Here is a 24508-nt window from a genome sequence, read left to right as displayed (position 1 = left end):
TTTAAGGGCCTATCAGGACCCAGTATTATAATCCCTCAACATTGTATTCAATGGCATATGCTCAGCCCTTATAGGATCGATCTTATGGGAGCGCAGTTTGATTCTAACTTAGATTCTCTTCTTTGAATGCTTTGCCTAACTGCTTTGCACAGATCCTACTATACCATGGCTATAACAGTATTTAATGTAACCTGTGTCCCTGATTACTGTAATGGCTTAATAAGAAAGGAAGGAAACCCTAAGTCTTACTCCATGCAGCCCATGAAAAAGCTGTAAGTATTTATGTTAATGTGTGGTTGAAAAGCATAAAGCAATTCCAGATTTTCTTTTTCCCTTTCTGTTCAGTTTTTGTATTTTAAGAGAGAGGAACCATTAATCCTCATATAAATATATGCAAATAAATTTATTAATATAAGAAATGGGAAAACCAGTTATTGCTTCCTTTATAAATAATACAGGCTTAAGTTTTAAAGATATTACTTTTCCCTAAAATGAATTAGACAGCCAGGGAAAAAATCACATTTTTTCTTGGTGGTAATATCTTTAACCAGATTTGTCACACTAACAGCATTTCCTATGTATATATTATTTTTATTTAATACAGGTAATCTTTTTATTACAAATCATATTGTTTCTCAGGAGATTACCATCAGCTCTCATAAAAGCTGCAAAAAAAGATGAAAAAGCATCAATCACTACCAGACACAGTGCACTGTGTGAAGATTAAATATACAAAGTCCTATAATATGCTTCAATGAAATACTTGTTAGCTGTTGATTTATTTATAGATCTCCTTCTACTCTGTTTTAATTTCAAGGTGAATTTGACTCCAAGGGTCCCTCCCTGATACTGATCAAGAGCAAGATGACCTTGTGCGTCAGATTATCTCCTAGCTAGGCTTGCCCATGTGATCTTGGTCACAGGTTCATTTGTGATCCCTAGAGTTGGAGCGGAAAAGTTTCACATCCAAATTTAAGCACCATTGACTCCAACAGGCATGCACCTGCTTACCCAAAGGTGGGGTTTGCTCCACAGTGCAATCTGGTGGATGGGTAGATGTCTCATTCTTTGCCTCTTCCCCTTCCCCCCAGCTCCTCTCATAGCACTGCATTGATGCTTATCTGTAACTTTTATATTTAATGGACTGAAAGATAAAGTCAGTCATCTGTAGCTATATAGAATGGCTGTATTAGTCTTGATCTAGCTCCTGAAGCAAATAGGAGGAGAAGAGAGGTAAACACAGGAAATGAGGTTATGCCAACAAGTCAGCAACAGACAGAATTTATGGGGTTGCATACAGATCTGTCACTATTTGTGCTTACGCAGTGCCCGCCCTCTTAGCTGACCCTCTTGGGACTGAACAGGGGACCTCCACAGCTAAAAGCATGAACTGGTACAGCGAAGGGGATGTTCCTCCGTAGCTAGGGGCTGCCACAATTCATATCCTCTGTAGATCAGCTCAGCTATGGACCTGTAACACAGATGCACCAGTGGGTTACATTAACTTATGTCAGTGTCAGTACAGAGCAAGCTGATGGAGTGTAGGAAAGTAGGGGCTGGGGAAGTCAATCTCTCACAAAATGAATCACTGGAGATTCACATCAGCTGAAGTTCAGCCTATAGGAACCCAGGTCAAGTTTAGTGTCACCTGGTCTTTGAATTCTCAAATTTAAATCCAGCTTGGGAAGCTGCCATATGGGAAACAAATTATCCACATCACCAAACCTTCATATAAAATTAGGCACAATGAAGTCTAAGGGACAGTGTTTTCGTTGGAGAGGCCTAATGACCCAGCTAGCCCAGAGAGTGCAGTTCAGTGCTGTAATTCAGCTTCCAGAAATAGCATCCTGAATCCTCTTTCATGTGGCCAGTCTCCCAACATGAGAAGGGCTAGGGGTCCACCTTGGACTAGTGATTCCTAGCCCTGCTATAAATGAATCCAATACAGACTGTACCTCAAGCTGCCATCTCTCTTGGTGAAAAGGATTGTGGAACACAGTCGCTGGACTGGAAGCCACTGTTAGTTGCCCTAATATTCCTACCTTTCCTATGGCTGGAATTTGGAGTGTTGTCTTTTGGTTGAGCACAGGGCTGTTCCTGTCTTCCCAAGTGCTTCATGGTTTCTCTGTAACCAAATCAGCAAACATCAGGAGTGAAATGAGCTCTGTTGATCTGACCAGGTACTCAGATGTTCTTCATCACTATAGTATGTGAGTACTGCATAATTAGCAGATTCTATCTTCACAACACACCTAGGAGATAAGGAAGGACTAGTCACATTTTACCAGTGGGGAACTGAGGCACAGGGTAGAATAAGTGACTTTCCCATGATCACACAGAGTACCTTGAGTCCAACACCTCTGGGCCATCCTTCCTTACCCAGTAAAGCAACTTCTATAGCCAATCTTTCCTTCAAAGATACCAGGAAAGCCCATGTTCTCCAGGGTTTGCCTTGGACTTGGAAATATGTGGGGTGATGTTCTGTGTTATTGTTGCAGAAATATTCTGGGTTATATCATGGAGTTACCCCAAGCCTTGAACAAGAGGCAGTGCAGAGTTGCACTTCGTCAGTGTCTCTAAGGATATGTCTACACTTTGGGTGTGATTCTCAGCTCTCGTAGAAATACTTGCGCTGACTGTCATCGAGCTAATGCGCTAAAAATATTAGTGTAGCCACAGTAGTACAGGCAATGGCAGGAGAAGCTAGTGGTGTGAGTACAAACCTCTCTAGACCTCGTGGGTACGTATTCAGGCAGCTAGCCCAAGCCAAGTACATGACTACTTTTAGTGCCCTAGCCCACAGAGAGCTAGCAGGGTTATGTCTGCTCCAGCTGGGAACCACACCCCTACCTCTAAGTATAGACATATTCAAAGTGCCATCTTTGGCATCTTTAATCCACATTTCTAGGATAAAGAGGGAGTTAAGAAAAACAGTCTTCTAGTTTGGGTCAGAGCTCACCAGCTAAGCAGACTTGGCCAGTCGTGGATGGGAGACCTCCAAGGAAAGATCTAGGAGTGTCCGCTTCTGAGTCCGTACCGACCGAGCATCCCAGCCTAGGGTGGAGGGGCTGTGATCAATAGGCAGTGCTGTCTTTTGGAGGACATGTGAAACCAAGCCTTGAGCTCTGGTGGCCAATGAAGATCCCATGGCACTTTTCACAAGGGTGCACCAGGGGCATGAGACTGAAATCCTAATGGGGCAAATTTCCCTTTGCAATTTCAGTGAAGCCTGACTGTCTTCACTATTGGATAAAGTCGCTTAATGCTGATAATAGTCAGTTTATGCTAGAAGTAACTGTGTTTTGGTGGTGGGGGTCATGCTCCCAATATAAATATAAGGAGTGGGGCTTTCTAAATGTGCCTAAGTGACTTGGGAGCACAGGTCACTTTGGAAATCAGTAGGACTTGTGCTCCTAAATCTCTGGGGCACATTTGAAAATGACATCTGAAATATATCATGGTCTCAATCCTAGGCAAAAACTCCCATTTAAGTCAAAGCTAGGTTTTCCCAAAGGCCCTGATTTAGGAAACCATCCCTATTCAGGAAGGGCACTTGTGCTTAACTCCCAAAAAATTAAGCTTGTGCTTTCCTTAAAAGTGGTGTATGTAAGAATGCGTACAATTGCTTTCCTGAGTCAGGATCTAAGGAAGTATCCCAGAGTCAGGCCCCTTGTTTCTAAAGCACTTGGACATACAGAAAGGCAGATCATTATCAGTATTTATGTAGGAGACCCACATTTCCGCTTGGTTCTAAGTTCCTGCAAGCTAGACAATGTCTCCAGACCTGATTGCCCTTCCAGATAGGTTCCTAGATTATCGTTAGAAAACTGGCTGGGATTCAGCCATTGCCTCTTGTTTTGTGTAAGCTCATGAAGAGCACTGGAAATCCAGCCCTAATCACTGTGGGCTCTCTCTGTCTGTCTGTCTCTCTGTCCCTCCCCATGTTGGCAGGGGGGAAGTTTTGATGTAGCAGACCGGATGTTTCACAGTGTGAAGAGCACGTGGGACTCGGCGTCGAGAGAGAACATGAGTGACGTCCGGGAACTCATCCCTGAATTCTTCTACTTGCCTGAGTTCTTAATCAACTGCAATCACTTTGAATTTGGTAAGTACTGGCTGGAGTGTGAGCACTTTTGATGGCTCTGTGCCAGGAGACGGGATCTGGCTGTCACAGCTGCCCTGGGGCTGAGCTCTGAAATTTGGATCCAGACCCAAAGCATCCCAGTTTCAAGGGGATTTGGTTTCAGTCTCCCGTTGCAGGGCTGTCTTCTCTTGACACGTCCTGAAGGCTTGGCAAGGATGGTCCAGTGGTTTGGCACTGCCCTAGAGCTTTGGGCAATTGATTTCAACTCCCTCCTCTGGCACAGATGCCCTGTGTGACCTTGGTGAATTCACTTATCCTCTGTGTGCCTCAGTTCCCCATCTGTGCAATGGTGATGATAAACCTGCCCTGCCTGGTTTGTGAAAATGTGTCCATTAGAAGATTGTGAAGTGCTATATAAGAGACAGGTATTATTATGATTCATACATGTTTAGGCCAGCAGAGTGATCATCTAGTCAGAACTTCTGCACAGCACAGGCCAGAGAATGAGTCGCTGTTATACTACTGTAGCAGTTATACTCATCTGCTGGGGATAGCATGCAGATTTCCCTCTTCAAAGGGGTCAAATTTCCCATTAAAGGGAAGGCTTCATTGGGACCAGCTTTCAACACTGACCTTCTAAGTTGTTCCTATGAAGTGTGTACCTGCAGATCCTGCCTTTCCGGCTCAAATGGGCGTGTTCTTCCAATTGGTCGTGTGTGTTGAAATGTCAGTTTTATCAGACATGGGCAGGTTTTTGCAGAAGCATTATGTGGCTGCTTTTGAAAATTTGGCCCATGTCATCATGCCTGCATGGACTATAAACCACCTGGTAATTTTTACTTCGTCTAGAGCTCATCAGTTGCTAAATGATTTTGATGCTGGCTCTTTTTTATTGTGTCTTTTCCCATTGGTCAGTGCTGCCACATGCAGCCTAGCCTCAGTGAATGATCTTGTGAACGCATCCCCTCCCAGTCGGCCCTTTCTCAATCAGCAATGGAGGCTAGCAGAAAGTCCAGGGTGATTCTCAGTGCATTAGAGTTGGCAGGGCAGCGGTCCATTCCCACCCCAGGACATGAACAGCTCACTGTGACCTTTGCAAGACAAAGCATCTCACTGCAGTGTACATTGGCTGGTTAATAATTAAGGGGAAAGACAAATGTCTCACATCCTTTTGTGATAATCATCCCGATTTAGTGCCAGCCAAGGCAACTTAACCAGCCATGTCAGTGTCCAGCTGCAAGTTGGTCGCATTTAAGTATTTCAGGTCTCAATGATGCAAAAGCAAGGGGTCCTTGTATGAAATTAATGGCAGGCAAAGGATGATTATGGACTTTATAGAGCATAACCCTTCATGGAAGTCATATAGCCTGTGCTACACAGGAGTTCAGACTAGATGATCACAATGGTCCCTTCTGGCTTTGGAATCTATGAATTCCTCCGGACAATAGGCTGTTTTAGCAATTACTTTCAGTGATTAGCACTGCCCAGTGCTGAGGCCCATAGAATTATCGTGTTTAAATAAAGCAAGTGCTAACAGTTTAATCTGGACCCAGTCCACAGTCAGGGCTGAAACAGAGTTCGTGCTGAGTAGGTGTGTGATTTTATTGTAGCAATGACTCACCACAGGTTCCACTTCCCTGCGAGTTTGCATTCTCACTAGAACATCCTCTCAGCTATTTCATCACTCTGGATCTACCATACTAGACTGGGAATACCTGGAGAAACAGCTTGCAGTATTTTAGGAGGTCTCATCCATACTCCAGCTAGAACCCAGAATTGCACAAGGGAAAACCAGTGGGAATAGGAAGTTACCTGACCTTCTTCAGGCCCCAGGCTCTCTGAGATTTTGGAAAAGCTTCATTTCCGTTTGTGATTGGGTAATGACTTTGGCTGGTTCTTGTATCTAATTTTCCCTTTGTAAATGTTGCAGGCAGCATGCAGGACGGAACTGTGCTGGGGGACGTGCAGCTTCCCCCCTGGGCGGATGGAAACCCTTATAAATTTATCAACTTGCACCGACAGGTTAGTCTGTAGCTCAGGCATTGTGATCTGGTACCACACAGGGTCCAGTCAATGGGAGATGGATACGATGTACCAGAGATGGGCCCAAACGAAAACACCAGACCCAAACACACCCCAGCTTGCAGGAGGTTCAGATCTAGTTCTGGACTTTGCAAACAGCCCTTGTCTCCATAACAGGCCAACCCAGGGCAGGGGTCCATACACTCCAATGCTGATGTAGTTTGGATCCAGATTTGAGTTCTGTGGCATGGGATTATGTGTGTGTGTATGTGATATTTACGTACTCTCACGGTAATTATCTCCAGCCAGCTGTGTGTATATTGCTTGAATATTAGCATTAACTATCTACCTCTGTCACTGACACATTGTTCCATGTTGAGGTAGCTTTTCCAAAACGAGCCTGATATCATTGCATAGGGATGGCTGTTGTCACTTTCTGGGGCGCAGTTCAGACCCTTGAGAAGTTGTGTCATTGCTTGTATTTTAACCCTGAGTGCCCCAAAATGTTTTTGCTACTTGTGCTTCCCTGCCTGGGACATACACACACAACCTGGGACATACACACACAGCCAACATGCACTTCATGTTCTATATGCTGTACAGCTCTGATTCAAGCACTTTCAACCCAATAACCTGCTGGCAGTTATCACAGACACACTTTTGTCTTTGCCAGACTTGGTTAATGTTAGCAGGTGACTCCAGCACACCCTCAGTCCCGTGTGCTCTGATATGTCCAGACCTCTCTGGCAACATTCAGAGGAATAAGAAGATGTGTTTGCTCCTTTAAGAAGACCAAACTTACCAATTTGCTACATTAACCAGAGTTGACATTCACTTTAGTACAAACACAACCCTATTGGTTTAGATTAATAGTAAAACAAGTTTATTAACAAAAGAATATAGTATTTTAAGTGACTTCACGTATAAGAGAGAAAGTTAGAAATGGTTACAAGCAAATAAAAGTGAAAACACGCATCTAAAAGTCTAAAACTTAATCTAGCAAGTTTTGGTTCAAGGCTTTGTTCAAGATGATCTTTCTCACTCCCCATCTTCCAGCAAGATGGTGGCTGACTCCCTTCTCGGTCAGAATCTCTTCCAGAGGCCCAAAGGTGCTGGTGTCTTTGTTTTCTTAGGTGAAAGAGAGAACTTGGGGTTTTCTGACTCTTTCTTTTATGGTCCATTGAATCTTTGAAGTGGATTCTTCTGAAGGATACCCTTCCACCCCCAAGTAAATCAAACTGTGAGGAAGGCAACATGGAGTCTGGCAGTGAAGGAAGCTCCATCCTCTTTCCCTACTGGTGTTTGCTGAAATGCAAATGTTCTGTTTCCTGCCATCTCCTCCTTTTGCTGTCTTGATGATCCTGTTTACTACTTATATGTAAATTGAGGTAAACACACATTCCTTTGTTTAGGATAGGCCTGTTTAACCATTTTTCCCTAGGCAGGGCTGTCTGGTTTTGAACCTGTGCATCATACAGGAGGAATTCATAACTTTGCATATAATGTTGCTACGTACATTTCACCATGATATTATTGACCAGTGAGTTATTAGTTTTCAGATGATACCTCAAAAGGCATGTTTTATGCCAAGATTATTACAATAATGTGTCGGGTGTGAATCCAGGGGTGCTTTGGAGCACAGCTGTGTTACACTGGCTTTAGCGCAGGTCACCCTCTGGCAATCAGAAAGTAAATAGCTCTTCATTGCTAGGGCATATTACAGTCAATTCTATTTGCTAATGACTAGAAAAGTCCTGTAGTGTCTCTTGTGGTAGAGACAAAATGTGGTGATGATGAATGCAAAGGGGATTCTGTACTGAGGTTCTTGGGTGTAGACAAACTGTGTGGTGCTGTTCAACTCCCAGATGGATTAAACATAGCTTGTGCAGCCTAAAGTCACTGCCCAAGGTTTCTCTTTCAGTTAGGGACTGAGCTAAGGAAGGAACAGTCTATGCTGCAGTCCACCTGCTGGGTCAAGGCATCTAGGACATCCCATGGTGCTGAGTTCTCGTCACGACAGGGTGACGTTGCTTTTGACTCTGTGCACATGTTCTGGCATCATGCTGAGTTTATCATTACAGAGAGGGCCAAGCCTCAGTGTTCAACATCAGCGCTCCCCCGGAGTTTGGGGTTGTTCACACCTGGGATTTTGGTCTAGGTCTGTTTCTAGTTACAATCTAAGCCAGGTACATGGCATCCACTGACAAATGTCAAACAAACCGCAAATGTAACAGTGCCCTGATGCATAAGCAGCGTCAGGCCAGTTGTCCCCGTGTCCCAGTCTTGCTGAGCACAGAGTGCAGGATTTCCCTGCACATAGACTGGCAATTACCATTGCTGCATTATCTCCGAGACCGCTGTAGGATAAATGCTAGTAGGAGCTGACTTTTCAGTGGCAAATGCTGTGGCTATGTCTTTGTGACTTGTGTGAGATGTGGATTGGTGTGGTGGATAGGGCTGCATGGTGCTTAGCTACCTAATTTCTGCATAAATAAATAAAAAGCCAGTGGTGTTCATGATTGTCCTGTGCTGGTTTTCCTCTGGCTCTGCACTCAGTGTCCGTCTTGGGAGGATTCTTCTTCCTGGCTCTCCATTCAGTTCTTCTGGGATTCTGCCTTTGTGTGACATTCCAGGGTGCAATCCAGATCAGTTCCTCACAATGTACCTCACCAGGGGTGCCTCCCAATGCTTTGCCGCTGTAACTCCCGAGCTGGGCCGCTCACAAACAGCCTGCAGGTCACCCCTAAGTGCCTGTGTACAGCCACACCTTGGTCCAGCAGCTCTGACCCCAGCAGCCTGTCAGCAACACCCCAGCCACACTCTCGTGTCCAGCAGCCTTGGTTGCTACCTGCAGGGTGACCCCAACGCTCTCCCAGTCCCAAATTTCCCCTCAAAACATGTCTTCTGCGCTGTCCATCCCTCTCCTGGGCAGTCCAGGTGTATTAGGTCCATTGCCCCTCTAAAGGCAACAGTTTGCTACCGTAAATGGAGTTACCCACACAGTTCAGTTTAAAGACAACACTGAATAAGTTCTAATTAAAGAATAACACAAGTTCATTTAACTACAAGGAAATAGGTTTTAAACGAGTGCAAATATAAGGCATTAAAGTTAGAAATGGTTATGAGAGAAATAAAGGTAAAACACTTCCTAGGACTAAAACGAAGCAAACTAGACTCGGTTCAAGGTGAAGTCTCTTACCGTATGTTCCTAGTACCATTGCTGACCAAATTCTCAGGCCAGGATCTGCTCCCAAAGTCCAGAGGCTGTTTATTTTGTCATCTTAGGTGAAGGAGAGAGAGATGGGTCGGGAGAGAGATCTTTGGGGTGTTTTTGTCTCTCATTTTATAGTCCAGTCCCCCTTTTGAAATGCATTTTCCTGAGGGCTACCCCTAGATAATGCTCATCCCTGCTGTCTCATGGTGAAAGAAGTTTCATGCTGTTGTTTGCTAAGAGGCAGATCTGTTACGTCCTGCCCTCCTTCCTTGCCAAAGAATGGCCACTTGATAGGTGATGGCCCATCAACTTTGATGACAGCAGCCTAGAGACCTGTACTTTGTCTTCAAGTAACTGGCTTACCCAGACTTGTCTGGTAAACACATTTCAGATGTAATTTGATCTTACGTACACAACTTTACATATAACATTGCTACACACGTTTCATCATGATATTGTTGACCAGCGAGTTATTAGTTTTCAAGTGATACCTCACAGGACATATTTATTACAGTAGCGTGTAGGATGTAAATACAGGGGTGCATTCAGTCACACTTTGGCCCTCTGCTCTTTCCTACCATGGCCTGTCTTTGGGTGATCTCAACCACTCCTGTGGTTTCATCTGTACATTGATCACTCGCAAATCTGCCTCTCTTGACTTATCTCCATCCAGTCCCACATCTCGGCCTGTCTGAGGCATCTCCTCCTGACTGTCTTGCTAAAGTGACATCATGCTCCTGTTCTTCCCCGCTATGACTTCTCCACACCACCATCTGTGTCACTGTTGACATCACCTTCCTTCCTGTCACTCAGGCCTATAACTTGGGGATCACCTTTGCTTCCCCCAAGTCTTTTGCCCCACACACCTGTGCTCTATGCAAAGCCTGCTGTGTCTTCCTTCACACCACTCCCAAGATCCATTCTTCCCTCGTGTCCATATTCACATCCCCCACTCTGGGCCACCCAAAGACAGCTGTGAAGATCTTCTACCTTGTCTGTCATTCTGACCATGTCCCGCCACTACCCTTTGAGTCTCTCCACTGGCTTCCTTCCTCTCCTCCCTTCACAGCTTCGTTCATTGCCTGCTCTGCTCTCCTGTTGCATCACCTCCTTGCTCTGGTCCCCTCTGCTTTGCCAGCAATGCTGACCTCAGCATCGTGTGTACTTGCTTCACCAACAAATGTCGTTGTGCCCCGCTGGACCAATGCCCAAGCCAGTACCCTCTGCATTCAGATCCCTGCAGAAGGCTGTGAGGCTTGCACCAAAAGAACAGAATGTCCCTAAGTACCCACAACCTCATCATAATCAATCTGATGAATCTCAATTAATGAGAGCCATTAATAAGTGTTTTTTGTTGTTTGCAATGAACAGATCATACAACACACTTGTTCTTTGTGGTACCCTTTATTTTCTTTTATGGAGACACTCCATTTAGTCCATATTATGGATTAATGACCTGAACATTTTCATTTTAAAACCATGAGCAGCTATTCATTGTAAAAGCTGAATACTATCCCAAAATTAGTTAAATTTCTACCTCTCTTCCTTTAGCCCCATTAAATTAAAAATGACTGAACAGCTTTTGGGTGCACTTTTAAAAATGTTCCCTTTAATCACCTTAAAAGGGTGATTGAAAATGATCACCGGTGGTTGCATTTAACCAGATCTTTATCTGATGTTTCGATGCACAAAAGCTAGTGAATTAATGATCTTCCAATATATATGGGATTGAGAATAATTACTTCCTATTACAAGTGGCAGTGTATTACAAGTATCCCCGGGACTAGTAGCTTGATTCAGTTATATGTCTCTACACCTTTTAGTAACCTAAACTGGACCATTTAATTTACATGATATTCTTTAACCAGCCCCTTAATAGAAGCTACGGTAACATTCTTGTTTAGAGATCACAGTTGAGATCAGAGGCCCATTACACTAGGTGTTGTACAGACACACACACAGTGAGTAGAGCTGGTCAAAACATTTTCAATGTGTCAGTTTTCAATAGGAAAGAGTATTGACTTTATCCTTTTGTTCCAACTTTTATATTATAATATAATTCTTAATATGTTGTATTTTATCTCTTTAATATTTTATATATATCATATTTTATATTCATTATAATGTGTTAGAGAGACAAGTTGGATGAGGTAATATCTTTTATTGGATCAACTTCCACTGGTGAAAGAGACAAGCTTTTGGATTTACACAGAGCTCTTCTTCAGATCTTGAAAAGCTAAACATATGGTGGAAGAGATTGTTAAGCATAAGAGTTAACACGTTTCAAAAGACCTTCAAGGTGAAGCAGGCAATTAGCACCTTGGCAGTCATAGGACAAAGGAGGGTTAGTGAGTTACAGATTGTTGTAATGAGCCATAAATCCAGTGTCTTTATTGAGTCCTTAATTTTTAGTGTCTAGCAAAGTTATACATTGAAGCTCTGAGGTTTGTCTTTTGAAGGTGTTGTGCAGGTTTCCTTTGAAGATGAGGACTGAGAGGTTGGATATGGAGCGATCGCTTTGTGAGAAGTGTTCACCCGTAGATGATGTGGTGTTTTTGCCTTTTATCATTTCCCTGTGTGAGTTCATTCAAGAGCATAGTGATTGTCTGGTTTCACCCACATAGTTGTTATTGGGGCATTTGGGGACCAACATGGCTACAACAACAATGCAGACAACAATAGAAGATGGTGAATTTTGCCATTTATAATGTATTGACCTTATTGAAATGAAAGGTTTTTATGTTTCAGAATATAATATTTTTGGACTCTCCATTACATAAGAAATTTTGAAATTTCAACTTGTTCCAATTTGGAATGGGCACAAATTTGGAAATGTCAGAAAATTTCACGGAGCGGGAATTCTGTTTCCAACCAGCTCAACACTGAGAAACAGCCTCTGCCCCCAGAGAGTTTACAATCTAACTACACAAAGGGAGAGAAAGGAAGCGTCATTAGCCTATTGTGCAAAAGAGATGAAGTGACTTGCCCAGGGTCACACAGGAAGTCTGTGGCAGGGACAGATCAGTCCTTACCCAAATTTGAAGGCAAGGGGTGAAGCACCCAAACAGCCCTTCTGCAGGGTTCCAGAAGTATCTGTACACACTCCCTGCTCTGTTCCATATAGGTCTGGCCACTAGAGTCAAGTAGACATGGATTCATTGGCTGTGCCCTGGACTTGCTCATCATGTTCTTCCCTGCCTCCAAAGAAAGCACTTGGCTGTCATTCAGGAGACCTGGATTCAATTTCCTGTCTTGCCACAGGCTCCCTGTGTAACCTTGGGCAAATCACTTAATCCTCCTGAACCTCAGGTCACTGTCTGTACAGTGGGGATAGTAGGCCTGCCTCCCGGGGGTGAGGATACAGAGATATTTGCAAGCTGCTCAGGTACTGCAGGGCTGCTCATCATAGAAAAGCCTGGAAACACAACATTGGATTTTACACTGTCTGCCTATTTAGACTGTAAGGTTTCCAGGGCTGGGACAATGCCTTTGGTATCTTGTGCAATGCTGTGCATGCCCTTGGCACTTAAATAATCATAACTGAAGCCATGTTCCTCGTGCCAAATGGCTTAGGGTCTCAAATGGGTGCAGTCCAGCAAAGATTGCCCACAAACTGATCTGTAATAAACCCAGGAACAGCCAGACAAAGTCAGACCCAGATTGTCGCCCAGAGTCCTTTACCTCACAATGGCCAGCACTGCAGCTTCTGAAGAAGGTGCAAGATTCCTACAGTAGCACAGGGTGGGGTTATCGGCTCCCCATGAAGCTCTCACTCCAGCCCTGAGTAGTTAGAAGTGGGTGCACACCCTAAAGTACGAAGGTTTGTGTCTTTTCCAAAATGTAACCGTTCTAACCCTGAATGTTTTTGTTGTCGGCATCAGTGCCCAATCCCTCTTTGAATCTTGTTAAGTTCCTAACGAAGACCATTAAAAAAGTCCCTTCCAACAGGGCTGGGCACCCTGCTTCTTGCTTCTGAGGAGATGGGAACAAAGTGTTGCTCTGGAAATAAAACTGTGATGAGCCAGTTCACACCCAAAAACCAAGGCACTGGAAAGCAGCCCCCCGGGGTGGCTATTAAAATACACGTTTGTGTCTCTGTGGGCTGGGGAAAAGCGACTTACAAACACATACTGAACAGCTGCTGTGTCGCCTTTGAATTCACCAGGCGCTTCCTTGTGCTTTGCTGACCAGTGCCAAGCAGATTTCAGTGTGTAATTCGCACACTAGCGGGGATGGCTTTTGAGCTCAGGCATAAGTGCGGTTTTGTTGTTTGCGATAGACAAATTGTATGACCCACTTGTTCTCTAAGCTACCCTTTAATCGGTGTCGCTGTGGACAGGGTCATTTAGACCAGTTGCATGTGACTAGTTCTCTTCTCATGAAATGAGCCATTCTTCTGGCTCCTGTTCGCTTGTTTGTTTCTGCTGAGTGCCAGGCAAGGTGGCTTTCTCAGGGACACCGCTAATTCAGCACCAGGCGTCGGACCAGATAGAGATGGAAGAGGTCTGGCAGTAATGTAGGGCACTGGCATGGTCTGTTGCAGTTTCAAAGCACGGGGCAAATATTAAGTGCTTCTGAAGTGCAGTGTGAAGCACTCTGAAGCACAGCCCCTTTGGGAGTTTCCCAGGGAACACGGGCACTACACTATGCTGCCCACAGGGAAGGACAAATTCAGCTGTGTCACTGCCCCTCAGTCCTGACCTGTGCCTCCCACTCTTTCATTCCTGCCCCACGCTAAGCCCTGTCTCTGCCTCTCGATCCTGACCTGTACCCCCTGCTATACCATTCCTGTTGCACCCAGCCCTGCTGCCCCTCAGTCCTGATCTTTTCCTGGCCCCTCTCCCCTCCCCCCACTGCTCCCTGAATAGCAAAACCTGATCTCCTGGAACTGTGCATTACTTTTGCGATGTGAACAAAGTGTCCTCTAGGGTGAAGCCACTAGACGTGTGTAGCTTGTGATAATGATCAGGCCTCGAATGTCGGTCTGTAGAGTAGCCAATTTGCACCTGATCCCGCTAAACCACTTTGGGACAATTTCTGCTGAGCTCATCTGTGTTACGAAGCGACTGTGTAAGGGGAATTAGAAACATCCAGATTTGCTCATTTCTGAATCTAAAGCTCTGTATTTACCCTGCCAGACGGAAGTGCAGCCTGGCAATGTATCTAAAACAGATTCACCTTATTGAACCCACTTTGGCTCTTGATTCCAGGCGCTGGAAAGTGATTATGTTAGTGCAAATCTCCATCACTGGATAGATCTCATTTTTGGTCACAAGCAACATGGCTCAGCTGCAGTGGAGGCAGTTAACACCTTTCACCCTTACTTCTATGGAGACAAGGTGGACCTCAACAGCACCAGCGATCCTCTGATCAAAAGCACCATACTGGGATTTGTCAGCAACTTTGGGCAGATACCGAAACAGGTACACCAGCACATTGGTTCTTCTGCATATATTAATGTCATTGTGTTAATTACAGGAGCTGGTCATGAGGCGAGGTAAAAAGGAGAACATGTGATTCATTCAGACCTGGTGGTGTGTTACGCTGTGCACAGGCGTAAATGCCGACACAAGGTGAAAGGATAGCAGCGAATGGGGAGGGAGGGACAAAGAGTTTGCTCGGTGTAACTGAGAGCAGAACTAGAGACAGGTTGTACAGGGGTTGCTCAGCGTACGATTTGGCCTGCAGAATTTTGGTCACCGGTGGTGTTGCATGACTCTCAGAACCCAGGGTGGATTTGAACCTGGCAGCTATACAAATTATATTTTTACTTGTGAACTGAGTAGATCTGATCCGGGTTCCATGACAGCCAATACATATGGAGTCCATGGTGCCATTTCCATGTAGTCACCTTTCAAACCAAAGCTGCCTTTAAGTGGCGCCTGTAAGATGCTTTGCAAGATGAAAATGAAAGGCCTGATTCTACTCTCAGATGCAGCTGATAAATCAGGAATAACTCCTCTTAAGTTTTAGTGCAGTCATTGGGGTGTAAATCTGGTGCAAGAGAGACCAGTGTCAGGTCTGAAGATTTCCACTCCCTGCCCACACCTTAATAACATGAATAATACCTGTTTCCTGTATAGCCCTTTTCTTTGGTAGATCTCAAAGTGCTTCACAATCTTCAATGGATTTATCCTCACAGCACCGCCGTAAGGTAGGGCAGTTATTATGCCCACTGTACAGATGTGAGACTGAGGCACAGGATAGCTAACTAACTTGTCCAGGGTCACATGGGAAGTTTTTTGTGGCTAACGCACTCCTTTGTGAAGTCAGATTTATTCTGTGTGGTAGGGAGAGCACCCTCTGCTGCAATTTAAAAATCATTGAGGGACGCTTGACTGTTTCTTTCTGTACCTAGGAAAGAAAATACTGTCTCAAGGAAGGCGCTCAGATACTATGCCAGTGATGAGTGCAGTATACAAACCCATATAGAATAGAATAGAACAGAATAGAATTAGAGATGCGCCCAGACAAAACACATGGGTTAAGTTCCAGGGTAATATTTCATCCCCTCATAGAAGGAGGGGCCATTTTCAAACACCAGAACTGACTCTGAGGGTGGATTTCAGACACCCCTGATTTGAGAGGTGTTCAGATCTCAGGGGACAATGTGTGAAAACCTGCCTCAACATGAAAAGAGCCAAGATCTGCTGTGGTCACACTGCTAATCCAGAGCTCTGCTGGCAGGAAGAGGGATTGCATGCCAAGAAAGAGAAACAAGTGTAAATGACCCTCTGAGCAGGCGAGGTGACCAGCTTCAGAGAGTAAAGTCTCGTGCAGCAGAGGAAATACACCTGCACACTGTTCTGTGGGCTAGATCCTCAGTGGGTGTAAATCAGCATAATGGAGCTATCTTTCTTTCACCAGTTTGTACAACACACACACACACGCACGCACACACACACAGGGCTTTCTAGCCCATGATTGCTTTGTACCACAAATCAGCCATAGAACCAGCCAGTGAAGGATTTCCCATTGCTCAGGGCAGTCCTTTGGAAAATGCCAGGTTCAGGTGTGTACGTAGATGGTGAAGCCGTCCTCCCATTCTTGAAGCCCCTAAGATTTAGCTGTGTATGTCCCTGGTGGATGTGTACAATGTGTGAATACACACAGACACACACACACCCTGCTCCCTCCCTCCAGTCTATATGGTGTATGCATGCACACGAAGGTAGCAGAATGTGCTGAATCCTAGCATCTCAGCAAGTTTTACTTCACATTAGGATCTAGGATGTTTGCTTTTAGACACAGATGGTGCCTGGTTTTTAGCTCTGGATTCAGATCAGAAAGTGGGGGAGTTCTGGTTCAGGTCCATTACAGAGATGGGCCCAAGCTGCAGTGTCCAGACCAGATCTGGATCTGAACATCCCCGGACTTTAGGTGGGTGAGGTTGGGTAGAAGCCAAGGTTCCACAGCGGGTCCATCTCAGGTTTTCATCTGTGAGTTGTCAAAGCAGCCAGGATTCTTTAGAAGAGAGCAGGCTTCCTTTGGAACAGTTTCACCCCAGAGTGTTGCCTACCATAGATCTCTGGACTGTGCCTTGCACCCTATGGCACACGCTAGCTGCTCTGCTGATCCAATGGATCAGTATAGTGGGTCAGGGAGCAGCACAAGTCAGGCTAAGCCAGGGGATCCTCTGCAGCCCAGTCACCCCAGCATTGTGTTCATGGAGAAGCCAGGAATGCTGTAGAATTTGCCGAAGTAAGCAGAGGAGGCTGTTTGAGCCCTGTCACCCCATCGCCAATGTTTTTAACCTCTTGTTAAACAGTTTTGATGTTAGTTTTAGCATTGGGGAAAGAGGCTACTTCCTCACCGCTCAGCTATTTCCTCTAGAAAAGCCACTCATCTATTTCCTCTAAACATTTTGTTGCTGAGAACTCCTAGATATGAGTCCAGGTGGCTGTGTTTTCCTCAAATCCCATCAGAGTGAGGAAGAACACGGAGCTGGGAGGAAATCAAGCTATAGGTGAAGCACTAGGAAACCATTCAGAGTGCAAGGCTGAGACCACCAAACTCATTTCATTTGTGATCTAGTCCTGTTTGAAACTTGCATAGTTATGATGCTTGCCTGGGACTCTGGAGTCCTGGATTCAGTTCCCAGCTCAGCCACAGACTTCCTGTGTTCCCTTCGGTAAATCACTTAGCCTTTATGTGCCTCCGTACCCCAGCTGTAAAATGGGAATAATCACCCTTCCCGTCCTCACAAGGGTGTTGTGAAGATAAATCCATTGAAGTTGGTGAGATGCTCAGATACTATGGTGATGGGGGGCACAGAAGTACCATAGAGAGAGAGAGATGTATTGACTAAACAATGTGGCAAATTATTTTAAATATATTTTAAGTGTTATTCCTTTGTTCTAGCTCTTCACTAAACCCCACCCATCCAGGAATGCCACAGGCAAAAATGCATCAGGAAAAGAGGCTGCCTCCTCTCTGCATTCAGCTGGACTTGTGCCTCCGTTGCTCAGCAGCCTGCAAAATATGAAGCTCTTCCCTCTCACAATCAAAGGTGCTGGCAGTTCCGCGAATTCAGCCATCCCTTTCATGTATAAATCAGTTCAAAACCCGTGGGCAGGCGAAGAGCTGGATGTGTTTGAATCCTACAGCTGGGTGTTGCTTTATTTTAGCAAAGTACCTAATTGATCCTATCAAGGTCCATGTTGCTGTGTCATGGAGTTTTTATTAATTATTTATAGAGAGGGAGAGTTTGAAAGGGGATGAGGGTTGAAAATTTTGAAGTCATTCTTATTTGTTTAGCTTATTTGCTTATTCTTATTATGGTCCAAAGCAGAAAAACATGTAGTTTGCTTTTTTTAATTTGCCAATATTTTTTTAATTTTTGCCAAAAAAATGTTTTAAATTTTGAATTTTTAAATTGTTGTTTTTCCTCTTTCTTCCTCCCCTGCTCCCTTTTCTCCATGGGGTTTTCCCCCACTTTTTCATTTTTCCCCTCCCTTCCCCCTTTTCTCTACTCTGTAACTTTCCCCATACGGAGGCAGGTTTGAAAAGCTAGAACGCAGAAGAAGAACAAGGAAAAGTATTGAAAAGCAAACAAATTCCATCATTCTTTCTATTGAATTCAGGGGGAAATAGGGGAAAAACAAAATATTGGAACTTTGACACTTGACATTTTGAAGTTTTCAGTTTAATCAAAAACCAGATAATTTTGCAACACCAAAATGTTTTCTTGAAATTTTTCATTTTTGAAGAAAAAAAGGCTATTTTGTGGGGAGGAAAAAAATTGTGGCTAGAAACATTTCGACCAGTTCTGCTGTCTCTCAGTAATGCCTAAATGCCCAAGCCAGGATCAGGGCCCCATGTGCTGAGTGCTGTACAGACAGAATAGAAGATGGTCCTTTTATTCTAAAAAGGCAAGCTAGACAAACGGATGTAGACCAACAACAAATATGCAATTGTCAAAGATACCGCACTTTTAAGTTACAATTTCGTCCTCACATAACAGCCCTTCCCACAAACCTGCCATCTCAGCCCTAATTCATCCCACATGCCCTTCCTCCCATCCTTTAGAGAGTGCTCTGCCACCATCTGGGTTTGGGAGACACATGCAGCTAAAATGTCTGGAGGTGGGTCCTGGACATTCTTCCTTCACCCTATCCCAAACGGGGAGGAGTCAGGTGGCCCATATGGCTGGTTCCTGCCCCCCATTAGACCTGGAGTGGTGGCTTCTGGTGCTTTTTCTCTTAGGAGCTCCCATGCTAGTCTCTAGTGAGAGGAAGCATATGGCTTCACTTGCCCTTACTAGTGTGGTACCTGTGACAATTGCATATTTGTTGTTGGTCTATAACCGTTTAATGAGATGGAATAAAGCATTGTGCATAGATGCTGGGACTTCAAGCTATCTGGCAGGACACGCCTTCTCCCAGGTCAATCCGCCTCCTGTGCGTGGAGACACATGGTACTCCACATGTCAATGCATTTCCATAGTCCTGCCTGGAATGTCTTTGCATCTCGTCCCCGAGCTGGGTTTTAGTCTGTGGTGCTGTTTGCATCACCTGGCATAGTTACAGAGGCGCTTACACCTGGCCAGCAGCCCCAGGGGTGTACAGGAGGGAAAGTCACTCTGAGCAGTCAAGAAACAATCAAATGAGCTGTGATTTCTTCCCCCCTGCTCAGAGGCGCCCAAGAGAGCCATCGGACACATTGTCTATACCGAGAAAAGCGTTCTGGCTGTTGAGAGAAACAAAGTTTTGATCCCCCCGCTCTGGAACAAAACCTTCTGCTGGGGATTTGACGATTTCACCTGCTGCCTTGGAAACTACAAACCTGACAAGGTAAATGAGAACAAAGGCCAAGGGTTTGGCAGGGCCTGGGCACGGTGAGCCAGGGCTCTGCACTGCTGCAGAGAATCCTCTTTCTAGCTGCCTGATTAGTGGATCTTGCTCACGTACTCAGGGTCTAACTGACTGCCAGATTTAGGGGGTGGGAAGGAAGTTCCCCAGGTCACATTGGCAAGCACCTTAGAGTTTTCCAGCTTCCTCTGCAGCATGGGGCGTGGATTGCCTGCTGGGACATTCTGGGCCTGTCCCACCTAATCAATTCCCTGCCATTGCAGGGGCCTTGGTCATTGGTAGCATCTCGGTCACTCCTGTTCTCTGCCTGTGGCACACAACAGCTTAGTCGGTTGGGGACAGCAATGCCTTAGCCTAACTAAAATATTTGGGTTTAATAGAGGAGTATCTCGTGAAATTTATTGACTTGTGCCAGACAGGAAGTCAGACTAGATGATCTAAAGTTCCCTTCTGGCCTGAAACTCTATGAAGCCATGAAAAATGGCTAGTGATTTGGGGTGTCTCAGTGTTTGGGGTGTGCAATGTGAGACATTGTAAAGGGGCCTGATTTTCAGATGGTGGGAACTGGGCAGCCAAAAACACAAGTCGCTCTTCAAACTCTAGGCCAATACCTAACTCATCTGGAGTTCTTATCTAGTTCCAATCACTATGTCGGCTGTTACACTGAAACAGAGACCTTGTGTGATAGGACATAACGAAACCACAATGTCTTTTGGCCACTGATGAGAAATTTTGGGTCACACAGAACTTTCCGCTGGGACTAGGATAGGACCCTCTGTGAAGTCCCCTCCTGCCCACAAGCTTAGCACAATGCTCTCATTCAACACCCTACTGCAGCCTCACTACAAATTGGATTTTCTGACTTCTTTACTGTAAGGAATCAACCGCACCCATCACAATGCCGCTTGCATGCTGGAACGCTAGCTGCCAAAGAGAGAGTAGCCTTTTCTTGTAAAAGGAGGGACAGCCAGTGATTAGGGTGCTAGTCTGGGGCTTGGAAGACCAGTGTTCAATTCCCTGTGTAGTTCATCAGACATTCAAAGTAGCAGAAACCTTTCTGGTTCCCACTGGAAACTTTGTGTGTACCAAACTGTTTGTGTGAAAATACACACAACCCGGGGTCACAGTGGGGATAGAACCCACGGATTCTTGTGCCAAAAGCACCAGTCTCTACATTTGAGTAATTCTGCTACTTATGAGTAAGTAGTAAGCTGTTCTCCTACCTGTTTTAGGTACTTATATGGTCCCACATCACTGTCATCTATAAGAGTCTCACAATGTGTAATACATTTATCCTCACAACATGCCTGTGAGGTAGGGAGCTGCTGTTATCCCCTTTATACAGATGAGGAGCTGGGCACAGAGAAACTAACTGACTTGCCCAAAATCACACAGAAAGCTTGGTGCAGAGCAAAGAATGGAAACTGTGTTTCTTGAGTCTTAAGCTAGTGCCTTAGTTGTCAGATCATCCTTCCAATCCAGCCAGCTGGTGAAGGTTGATCCGCTCCCACACAAACATACACCTAGCCATGCTGATACACACTCTTACTGTGAGGGCAGGCTGTCAGAGCCAAGATCCACCATGCAGAACTGAGAGGAAAATTTAGCCTTTAATCCAACTTCATTGTGAGTTGAGGATGCCTTGCCCCTTGTAGGATGGGCCCTTTCTTTGGGCTGACCTTGGAGCCCAACCTTCCTTTGGTTCTTGAAAATGGGTAGGCTGAACTTTCCTTTCCTACTCTCAAAGGGAAAATGAGAGCGTGGTTCTCAGGCCCCAAGTCTATCTGGTTGAAATATTTACATACTGCAATCAAAGGAATCCGTGCCACAGAAATGAGTGCTGGTGTTTTTACCTTCTGCAGAACATGGTCACACTCGAATGCATGGCAGATTGGGGCAAGTGCTTCTGTGCTGTATGTCCCACATCAACTACTATCATTACCTCTGGAACAAGCGCTGTTGTGTGTGTCTGGGAGCTCTCCCTGGTCAAGGACAAAGTGAGGTGCCTAAACTTGAGACAGGTACAGTATCACAGTTCACCTGACATGCCAGCTTAGTAGGTGGAAGGTAGGTCTGAGATCAGAGCTGGGAAGGGGTTTAGATAAAAGCTGTTCCTCTGCCAAGGTGACAGGGAAAGATAGTAGAGATTCAGAACTGGGACTTGAATCTGGCTCCCCTACATCCAGGTGAGTGCTTTAGCCGCTGTTCTGGGTTAGCCACTGGCTGTTCTGGGGCGAGTTGAGTGTCTCTCTCTTCCTTTCAGGTGTTTGAATAAATTTTTCAAAAGGTCTCAGCTTCGATACAAAACCAAACTTTGAAACATCAACGTTTTTTGTGAAGCAAAATTCTTGTTTTCTGTCCTGTCCTGTGTGTAACCCCATACAGGGTTGGCTGTACCCACCTCTAACAGGCATTTGAGCAGTCTGCCTTTTTCTCACACTTTGGCAACGCTCATATAACTTGCTGTGCCATCATGTCTTGAAAATAAGAAATATATCCCTACACTCCAATCTCCCAGGGACCTTCATCCCACCTAGCTCCATCTGAGCCATTAGGTATTGTTCAGATGATTCCCATTTCCTTTTTTCTAGCTGGGTCAGGAGGCAGGAACACCAAAATGTTGTGAGAAAGAGCTTTCTAACCAGATTCCCAGTCCAGCATTTCTGACCAATAAGGTTCAGATAAGTACTCAAAGTTCTGGGTGCTTTTCCCATCCTGAATTCAGACCCCTTGTGAGGTTCATCCATCGCTCCCATAAGGTGGAGACAGGCCCAAGTGACAGGATATGGATCCGTATCCAGATCCAAACTTTCCCAAGGTCCCAGATGTTTTTATCTAGATTCTGAGTTGGGCCCATCTGTAATTACCATAAGGCCCATAAAACCTTCATTTTGTTCTCAAGTGTGAAGCCTCTGTTGCCCAGCACTCAGCCAAAGGGCCTTTCTCTAGCCCTCTGCTGGGGTACTCCATTATAATCAATGGATTTATACTGTCATAAAACTGGAGTAATAACATCGAGATTCAGGCCTGATATTGTGACATTCTGGGCTGCTTTTATGAATACGCTTTTGATGTTCAATAGTGATATCTAAGGAAATAGACAGCACCTTTTCCTCTTAAACAAAATGAGATAACTCTCCTCTGTTACTCTCAGGTGAAATAATAAGGGGAAGCATTCAGGGAGTTTGAGAGACATAAAAGTATTCATGTGATAGAAATCTGCTCTGCTCATTGGCTCCTGCAGAACAACCTCAGGAGAAAACTCAGGCTTTCCCAGATCCAGGACAAGACCGTATTTCATTTGCCACAGATGATGAGGAAATGTCAAAAGGTTGAGTCTGGGTTGAGCTCGGAGAATCTTAGGTGGACTTCTTGGCCTTGCAAATTGGGGCACAAATTGTGGTGAGAACAACTCCTGACGTGAGATTCTAGTACTTCCTACATCAGAAGACCTTGTCTAAGGAGCTTTAGCCCATCTGCTGCCCCTTAGAACCCAGGTCACAGACATGGAAGTGGGAAAAACAGCACTAGGGTAAAATCTACACAACACTTTTTGGAGATCAAGAAAAGTTCAGCATGATCAGTTTGAGTTTTGGGCAAAGGTTCAGGGAGGTTCTGTTTTACCTTTACTGGTTTGCCAGTCCATCCCATTAGCAGCCCACCATCAGTGACTGACTTTTGTGGAACCGGTGTTGCTAGTGTGTTTACGCTGTAATTAAATGATATTGCCCATATTCCACAAAGCGCCAGTGTAAGATCATGCAACTCCAAAAACTGAATGCATTTCCTTTCTATCTCTGCTACCAGAGGGTATTAGTCATTTAGACATCTCTCTGGCCTAGATGTGAATCTAAACTATGCCACTAACTGTCTTCCAGTGAATTACGTGCGGCTGTTTCATGGTCGTTGTTTATTCTGCTGAACAAAACTATTGTATCATCCGCCCTGAGATACTGGGCTCCACTTAAGTAAAGCTGATGTGCTATCTAGCTCATGCTAGTCACTCGTTGGCTGTCCCAGGGGACTAATGTATTCTGTTTGAATTGGAGTAAAATACAGATGCTGTGTTTCAGCAGGAAGATTGTTTTCCCTTCGTAATGGGCTGCCTCCACAGTTTTGTGTAGCACTGACCGTGCAGCATAACAGTTACAGAATCGATCCATGCAGTTTTATCTGTCTCCCCGTTGCTCACCAAAAGAGTGACCCACATTCCCATAACTCTGCACCAAGGGCAACATGGAACCAGTCTGGGCAAGTGTCTGGAAGAGCTGTGTTGCTCCTTTCAAGCACAGACCCATGGTGGAGTGAGCGCTGCAGAGCTTTAGTGCACCCCTGTCCAGCCCCTTGTTAGCGGCGCAGTGTTCCCTTTCGTGGCTGGCCAGTGTATGGAGGTGGGGAGGGTAAAGCTCTGGCTCTTCCCAGCCCCGTTTACAGTGACCACAGACAATAATCACAGACCACTTTGCACACAAGCACAAGCCGTGACAGGGACAGGGTCACTGACCACTCTGCTCCCCTGGCACTGTACTTGATGTAGTTGACATTATCTGAAGCTCATCCAAACTGGTCTGCTCTGGATGCTGGTTTGAAATTCCCAGGAGACCAGTGTTCCCTGGCTTTGTCTGCCCTGAAATAGCAGCACTGACTGGCTCTGTCTAAACGGAGAAGTCCTGTGATGGTAGCTTCCTTTCTGCTGTTGCACCGCTGCCGCCCAGCCTCAGAGAACAGGGCCCTGCAAATCACAGAGTGACCTAGACAAATGGGACGATTGGGCCTAAAGAAATATGATGAGGTTCAGCAAGGACAAGTGCAGAGTCCTGCACTTAGGACGGAGGAATCCTATGCACAGCTACAGACCGGGGACCGATGGGCTAGGCA

At 45.2% G+C, this 24508-nt stretch overlaps 1 protein-coding gene across 1 annotated transcript in view; it reads left to right on the top strand.

Annotated features, from left to right (window-relative positions):
• The window catches only part of WDFY4 (WDFY family member 4), a 204580-nt gene that overhangs the window by 162756 nt on the left and 17316 nt on the right, over positions 1-24508 (top strand). Inside the window, exons 51-56 of the mRNA XM_067538932.1 lie at positions 3952-4105; positions 6015-6106; positions 14531-14743; positions 17682-17829; positions 19455-19612; positions 21493-21651. Of these exons, the coding sequence (XP_067395033.1) occupies positions 3952-4105; positions 6015-6106; positions 14531-14743; positions 17682-17829; positions 19455-19612; positions 21493-21651 (924 nt within the window). The remainder of the gene's footprint in view (positions 1-3951; positions 4106-6014; positions 6107-14530; positions 14744-17681; positions 17830-19454; positions 19613-21492; positions 21652-24508) is intronic.

This window comes from Emydura macquarii, unplaced genomic scaffold (assembly GCF_026122565.2).
Source record: "Emydura macquarii macquarii isolate MOO-44397 ecotype Brisbane River unplaced genomic scaffold, CSIRO-AGI_Emac_v2 contig_67, whole genome shotgun sequence".
In the NCBI taxonomy this organism is placed as follows: domain Eukaryota; kingdom Metazoa; phylum Chordata; order Testudines; family Chelidae; genus Emydura; species Emydura macquarii.
The sequence above is the reverse complement of the archived record's forward strand: the minus strand, read 5'-3'. Positions and strand labels throughout refer to the sequence as shown.